We start from the raw sequence: 8782 nt of genomic DNA, 5'->3' as shown, positions 1-8782 counted from the left end.
ATCAGGATGTATAGATATCATTGTGGAACACCAGGATGTATAGATATCATTGTGGAACACCAGGATGTATAGATATCATTGTAGAACAACAGGATGTATAGATATCATTGTGGAACACCAGGATGTATAGATATCATTGTGGAACACCAGGATGTATAGATATCATTGTGGAACACCAGGATGTATAGATATCATTGTAGAACAACAGGATGTATAGATATCATTGTGGAACACCAGGATGTATAGATATCATTGTGGAACACCAGGATGTATAGATATCATTATAGAACAACAGGATGTATAGATATCATTGTGGAACACCAGGATGTATAGATATCATTGTGGAACACCAGGATGTATAGATATCATTGTGGAACACCAGGATGTATAGATATCGTTGTGGAACAACAGGATGTATAGATATCATTGTGGAACACCAGGATGTATAGATATCATTGTGGAACAACAGGATGTATAGATATCATTGTGGAACAACAGGATGTATAGATACAGGATGTATAGATATCATTGTGGAACACCAGGATGTATAGATATCATTGTGGAACACCAGGATGTATAGATATCATTGTAGAACACCAGGATGTATAGATATCATTGTGGAACAACAGGATGTATAGATACAGGATGTATAGATATCATTGTGGAACACCAGGATGTATAGATATCATTGTGGAACACCAGGATCTATAGATATCATTATGGAGCCCCAGGATGTATAGATATCATTATTGAGCCCCAGGATGTATAGATATCATTGTGGAACACCAGGATGTATAGATATCATTGTAGAGCCCCAGGATGTATAGATATCATTGTGGAGCCCCAGGATGTATTGATATTATTGTGGTGCACCAGTATGCATACATACAATTGAAATCAGAAGTTAACATACACATTAGCCAAATATATTTAAACTCAGCTTAGTGATCCCCACTAAACAGATTGCTGCAGGCCTCAACACGTATATCACCTAGCTGCTTACACTGCTCGGGTGGGCCCCACTGAGATCCTCACCACTGTACAGATCGCCCAGCTTTAAATGTTCAGCCCCACACTGCTCGGGTGGGTCCCACTGAGATCCTCACCACTGTACAGATCGCCCAGCTTTAAATGTTCAGCCCCACACTGCTCGGGTGGGTCCCACTGAGATCCTCACCACTGTACAGATCGCCCAGCTTTAAATGTTCAGCCCCACACTGCTCGGGTGGGTCCCACTGAGATCCTCACCACTGTACAGATCGCCCAGCTTTAAATGTTCAGCCCCACACTGCTCGGGTGGGTCCCACTGAGATCCTCACCACTGTACAGATCGCCCAGCTTTAACCGCTCAGCCCCACACTGCTCGGGTGGGTCCCACTGAGATCCTCACCACTGTACAGATCGCCCAGCTTTAAATGTTCAGCCCCACACTGCTCGGGTGGGTCCCACTGAGATCCTCACCACTGTACAGATCGCCCAGCTTTAACCGCTCAGCCCCACACTGCATTAAAGGCCGGCTGTGACCTCTCTGGTTGGTGGTGACAGTTATCTGTCATCGTACAGTTCATTCCCAGAGCTCCCAGGGTCGAGAGATGACACATAATGAGTCTTTGACAGTGTTCCTGGGTTAGACCAGGGCCTCATCCTCATCGTGTCAATGTCAGCATCATCACCACTGCAGCATCATTACCGACCACTGTCAGCAAGGTATGTGTGTGTGTGTGTGTGTGTGTGTGTGTGTGTGTGTGTGTGTGTGTGTGTGTGTGTGTGTGTGTGTGTGTGTGTGTGTGTGTGTGTGTGTGTGTGTGTGTGTGTGTGTGTGTGTGTGTGTGTGTGTGTGTGTGTGTGTGTGTGTGTGTGTGTGAGTACATGTTTGTGTGTGTGTCAGCAGGGTGAGGGGTCAATACAAACCTATAGGAGATGATCCCATCCGGCCATCACCACCACCATGATCCCTGGGCCTCAGCAGTTCAGCTCCTCTATTGACGACAGATCACAGACGTCACTGACATCAGAGGATGGAGGAGAAAACTAATTATCAGTATCAGTGAATCAATAATCCCTGGGGGGGCTACTGGTTTGTTTTATTCCAGTTGTATTTTTTAAGCTTGAATCTTTCCCTTCTCCATTCTGAACATGAGCCCAGATTGTTTATCATCACCTGTCCCTGTAAATGTGTCTGTTTTGGGGATACAAGCTGTTGAGAGGGAGACTCCAGATGACTTGTTTTTCTTCCTGAGGTCTATGTGATAATATCACTCCTGTTGCCAGGAAGTGTACAACCACTTGTATTTACGCCACTGAAAAGATGGTTGCACTTTTTCCTTGTAAAAAATATATATTTTTAATTCATCCAGTGGCTACTGGGATCATTATTATTTTTCATTCAACAATGACATGTATTTCCATGAAGGGAGAGGAGAGATGCTCATACCAGTGTTTTTCTTTATATCCCTGCAAACCCCTTTCCTCCTCCCTCTGATGAAAGCCGTTAGAGAAATACAATTTCTAATATCTCCACACAGGTCTGCGATCGACTGAAAACAAATTTATATTCAGTCGGTAAACAGAACGAGTTTTATTTATTGAGTGTAGGGGAGAGAAACAGGCTAGCGTGTGAACCCTGGGTAACCTCGCGAGCTGACAACAAGATGGATAAGTGTTGCATGCAAATGCGCGGAGGGAAGGAATATATCGCACTCAGTCATTCAGCTCATCGCTGCCTGTAGAATTCCATTACCTCCCCCAGCTGCGACCGGGTTTCAGGGGTGTAGTCTATAGAAGGTTGTATGCCGTTATAGGCCTAAATCGTTGATTATATAGAATTGCTTTGTAATTACTGTTGCTGATAAATATGTTGTGATCAGGTTAGTGATATGGTCTTTGATAGAAAATAATGTTACATGTGATAATAATAATTTAAACAAAAATGCAGATGACAAATACAATGAATAACAAGAAAACAAGAACAGCATAGTAACAATGTAATCTGAAAATATACTAATTTAATGTAAAGGGCATTTAAACAGGTGCTAAACTCTGCTTGTAGTACAATGAAATGAGGATAAGCGTCTAGGAATATACACGTAACTATGGAAATGATATCGGATGAACAAAATGAAATATAAAGTTTGTTGTTGTATTCCTTTATTTATTGAATTAGCACTTTTACAATTTCTCATGCCACGTCTCGAAAAATGAAAATGTACTTTAATGTCGAGAAAAAGGCTTGCTGTGTTTGTGGAATAGTAAAGATCTAGTCCTATGTATCTGAAATAACAGCATTGAATGTGCAATATTGACATAGTTAGATCATTTATAGTTACTGACTTTATATTAGTTTAGCATCCCATTTCATTAAGTAAACTGTGTAGAGGCTGCATAGCTAATTGTCGGTAATTGGGAACACAAACGGAACGTGCATGTCCACCTGTCACCACCGATGTTCCTAGTTATTCGGAGACTATTGACATTTCCGATGCCAATGGGTAGTCTAGCGGTTAAGAGCAATGGGCCAGTAACGGAAAGATCGCTGGTTCGAATCCCAGAGCTGACTAGGTGAATCTGTCGATGTACCCTAAATACTCCTGCAAATCGCTCAAGATAAAAGGGTCTGCTAAATGACTAACGTGTAAATGTCAGTGAAGAGCTCAACAGCCACGGTCACGACCTTTGAACCCATTAAGTGTGTCTTTCACATGACCTTTAGCCCTGCACTGATCACGGCCTCTGCGGCTGAAGAAACCATAATCGCAGTATAATTGTGTACGAGACTAATGTCAATCAATGACTAGTCTGGATTCCCTTAGTCTATTATATTTTGAGTGTTTTCGTATAATGAACGGCTTAGGCCTATATTCCTATTGGCAAACATTTAAATCCAGGACCTGCTAACATTACTTTCATTGGACCTTAAAACCAGTTATAAAAAAAACATCTAGCCCTAATCGTTTATAATTGATAACAACAAAGCTGGCATGATAGTCACAAAGTTGGTAGATCACCGCAGGCCTGCAGCACTGTGTGGTACAAACATACCACAGCTGACGTCATCTTACCGGTGCCTGTTTTAAAAACGAACAGTGATACTTTGATGAAAGCCAGACTTCCGAAGCGTCGGTCCATCGTCTTAGCAAACTTGACTTACTTGTTTCTCCATATCCCAGTCCTATTTGATGACCAAGTACCCCTTCTATGTCCATCTAATGTGTAAATCCTACGCATTTAAACAGCCCTGTTTGAGAAAAGAAAGTTACCATGAACGATGGGGACTAAACAGCTATTGTCTGCTGTACTGGAGTTTGTTCATTTGACCACATGAAATGAGTCTACAACTTGATTGGCTTGATTAATCAGTGTGTTGTCCCCGGTGGATGACATAGATGTCCATCTATTGGCCAAGACCAAGAGGGCACGTCATCTCCATCAATCAGAGATCGAATTTCTCCAGGGCATGTCCCTCTGACTGTCTATGGTCGCTATCTCGGTCATCCATGTGTTATTGGGTGTTAGCTAGAGGCCACCCGTCCATGAGTCCTATAACCGTTTGACCGATCCAATGATTATGCGTAGGTGATAATGAATTTGTATCAAGAGTTAACGTGCGATGGGGAGAGTAGCGCTCTGTTCGCAGGGGGACACCGACCAGGGGAGGTCAGGATAGGTGACTTGGGCCAGATCATTTCTCCAGAACTTGGAGCTGGCAATGAGGGTAACTCTTTATCAGAGGGTGACCCGGGATATTCATTACAACACAGTTACCCGTCTTTCTCCGGTGCCAATTCTGCGACCGACTGCACGGTAACTCAGCTACCAGTCTACTCAGGCTCGAGTAGCTCTCCTCTGACACAGAGTCAGGGCTTTTCAACCACGCCACCGGCCTGCATTCACTACTCTCGTCTCCCCTCCTACCTCCGGGTGCAGGAACACGACTTCCCGGGACTTGGATACTCCTCTTCCACACACATCACCGGGACTGAGGCGCTAGCGCACGCAGAATTCGGGTCTATAAATGCGCACATTAAAATCTACACTCACGATGGGTCTAATGTTCACTTTGCTGTTGTGGACAGTAGCTCTCACTCCGACCCCAAGTGTAAGGTACCTGAACTAAGTCACAGGAGCAAAACTTTTGATTGGATGAACGTGAAGAAGAGAAGTCAAATTCGGACAGGTAAGTTTTGGAGTTTACATTTCCATTTGGAAAGACAATAAGCATCTTATTGACAAACTACTTTTTAAACATTGGATTTATTGTTGATACGAAAAACAATAGCACCTATAACTTTTAGTAAACTGCCCATTGATTCATCAACATAGCCTACTATTGGAAAGTATACATTTTAATGTGCTATATTCACAATTCAGTATGAAGGGCAGTGCTGTGCTGTGAGAAAGTACAGACTAGGCGACTGTGCAACGGGCAACAACGTGTGACGTGTTCGAGCGTGGATGAAGTTTCGTAAAGTCGCTCAACATCATCAACCAAAAAATATTCAATAAGAAAATTATACATTTGGATGCATGTAACCTATTTTTCAGCAAGTGATGGCTCAAAATGTACAAATACATGCATACTTGTGAATTTACCTTTAACAAAACTTCCAGCAAAAATATGAACGTGATAACTGTAGTAGTTACGATTCCTGAATCAGCCTACTACAATAACCATATGTGACAATTGAACTATGTATTCTACCCGGATTAGGATAATCGGAATGGACTGGGATGCTCGGCAGGGGAGGCTGGGCGAGGTGTACATGGTTATTATACAGTATAGGCCAACTTGACTCTCTCTACCTATTGGGCGCAGAAAAAGGGTGGAGATATTTCCCACACTATAACACAATAGAAGGGAATAAAATAAAATTAAATAAGAGAATATAATGAAATATAATAGCTATCCACGTGCTTTGCTTTCACATCATTGTGCTCCGACAATGCAATATTGCCTGAGCGTGCAGTGTGCAATGCTGCTAATCTTAAATTTAGTCAAACGCACTCCCTATAACGTTAGTAACATTAGAGCTCTCTGCCTATTGATTATCTGTCTGTACAGTAATGAGAGCCTTGTGTATTGATCTCAGTGCCCAGCACCTTTACATGTGTCCGTTTTAACATAATCATTGTCACATATAATCAGTCCACCAACATCTCATGAGCCTTTACTGTGACACTCAGCATAAACGTTCTGATTTCACAGAAATTAGATTATACAACTCATGTAGAATACGTGGTATATTAAAAAAAATACCTTGAGTATCTTGACTTTGCCCATTAAAAGTAATTTCTCATCCTGACAAAGAGATGTCGTCTCACAACAGCATAATATCTACATCTGAGTATCCAGTGTGAGGTGAAAAGGGAAAACTGTGAGCTCACAGCCTTCGGAAGAATTGCATCTCAAACACATCTGAATAAAGAGATGCTTTATTGGGGTGATATGGACCCAATAGAGATCCTTCTTTCTGGTTCTATTATGATGTGCAATCTGGGTCTGTATTCACAAAGCGCCTAGGAGTGCTGATCTGGGATCAGTTTGCCTTTTTGACCACCATGAATATAAATGATATGGACAGGGGGAACGCTTCATGAATACGGGCTCCAGAGTTTGGAGATTACATTCTTTGTTGTCCGTCTCAGAGACATAAGAATACAGCGAAACAATTAATGCTGTCGACGCTTATCAGTTGGTACCAGGCTGACAGTTCATATAGTCACCACATATGTCTTCATTTATATTGATTGTTTATGTTGCTTTCCAGGACTGCTATCAATGTCCTCTAGCCAGCGTTCTGAGCTATCATACAAACAGCTGTAAAGATATTGATATAGTATCTGTAAGGATGATTTCTAGGGTTGGAGTAGACCTCTTTAGCGCCACATTGTTAGCAGTAGTATGATTAGTGACAGCAGCAGCAACGTTTCAGGGGGGTATATTAGTCTTGGCACGAAGCAAACCATCCCTATGTTCTCTCTTGCATAAAGGCCTATCACCCCTCTGCCTCTTGATCTGCTGGTACAGTGTATATACTCCCAGTGTGTCATTCTTCGATTATGCTCTGACAGCACCTGAATTACTGTGGGCAGGATGCCCAGATGGCCGAGGCAATGTGTATCGATCTCTCTCTCTCCTTATCGTCTTTCTCTCTCTCTCTCCTTGGCTGGGAAGGCCTCGGCTCGGCGGCTTGCCCTGGCTCTGCTGGCTGGCTATTTCTAAAGCGTGCAAGTCATTCTTCAAATATTTTCATTTTACGCCTTCTGGCCAGCGCCAATTTCTATTATCTTAGACGTCATTAATCAGAATGTGATTATCTATTCATGAGAGCCAAAGCGCTTATTTACTTAATGTACTGTTTTGTCTGTCGAGGTTTTTTCATATTCACTATTGGCTACAGCGCTGTCATTTCAGGTTAGGTTTGGTAGCCTCTGTATATGTAACGTGTCTCTGACATTCTTCTTTGTCTAAAACATGGATGTTAACATTTATCATATGAGCTTTCTGTTCTCTCTGATATAGGCCCTGTTAGATAGCCTATACATGTACTGTGATATACGTTATTACATCCAACACCTGTCCTCGTGGTACAGATACAACAGTATAAGGAACTTCACAGCTGAATGTTTGGCACAAGAGCATGTGAATGTGGCGCTAGAGCCAAGTTTCCCCCGCGCAAGCATCTACTCCAATTTATGGATGTTAATACACTTAACCAAATAACTGAATTAACCTATTTAATATATGTTTTTATAAGTAATTGTGATGGATATAAACCGGTAGTGATTGATATAAACCGGTAGTCATACATTTTGTACTGTCTATATTTTATGGCTGGGTTACTTCATTGAATTCAGTCGATATATTTATACTATACCTGTGTTTTAACTGTCTTTTCAGCCAAGATGCACATGGCCTGTGGATTAAGTATAGTCGCTCCGGGCGTCAGTATGGACAGAGGAGGTGGAGGTAACCACAGCATTCCCACCGATGGGCATCATATTACCGCTAACGGGGTACTAAGGACCAATTTCACCACGAAACAGCTCACAGAGCTCGAGAAGGAGTTCCACTTCAACAAGTACCTGACGCGAGCCAGACGCGTGGAGATCGCGAGCGCCCTGCAACTGAGCGAGACACAGGTGAAGATTTGGTTCCAGAACCGGCGTATGAAACAGAAGAAATTAATGCGCGAGGGTCTTCTCCCGGTGGCCCCTTGCGTGTCCTCGAGCTGCTCAGAAAGCTCACGCTCCAACAGCCTGGACACTTATTCCTCTCCTGGACAACTTGAACCGACCTCATGCTCTCCCAAACACCTGCCGCCCATTAACACTCAACTAGAGGAACTGTCTCATGCAGACAGTGGCAGACAGTATCATCAACATGCAGGTTCTTTGATTCTCCATTAGGAGGAATTTCTTCCTTAATTGGTTAATCAGGGTCATGTTGTTTTTCACAAAAAAACAACATCACGGAAAGCAGAGTAAGTTTTGTGAACTCCAGAATGTGTTATTGTAAGTGTTTGAGTCAGTGATTCCTCATTTTAGGGGCGCATGTAGGCCTACCTGAGACTTTTCATTGGAGTAGCCTATTCAAGAGGACATTTGAGTTGCGCTCGCTTGTCAGGTGAAATAATATAATGATTATTGCACTTTATGAGTTCATATCAAATAACATAACTTTATTCAGACAATCAATATTATTATATTTATTTGTGTATTTAGTAGGCCTACTAAACTTGATTTAGTTATTTATTGTCTCTTGCATGTCATTAAAGCATCACTA

General features: G+C 42.3%; 1 protein-coding gene across 1 annotated transcript; it reads left to right on the top strand.

Annotated features, from left to right (window-relative positions):
* The first annotated feature begins 4443 nt into the window (after positions 1–4443).
* LOC124023059 (homeobox protein Hox-C1a-like) lies at positions 4444–8782 on the top strand. The gene is given in 3 exon segments (XM_046337649.1): positions 4444–5173; positions 7898–8211; positions 8214–8782. Coding segments are annotated over 3 exon segments (984 nt in total). The 5' UTR covers positions 4444–4578; the 3' UTR covers positions 8289–8782.

This window comes from Oncorhynchus gorbuscha, linkage group LG03 (genome assembly GCF_021184085.1).
Source record: "Oncorhynchus gorbuscha isolate QuinsamMale2020 ecotype Even-year linkage group LG03, OgorEven_v1.0, whole genome shotgun sequence".
Classification (NCBI taxonomy): domain Eukaryota; kingdom Metazoa; phylum Chordata; class Actinopteri; order Salmoniformes; family Salmonidae; genus Oncorhynchus; species Oncorhynchus gorbuscha.
This window is presented reverse-complemented; position numbering and strand designations above follow the sequence as displayed.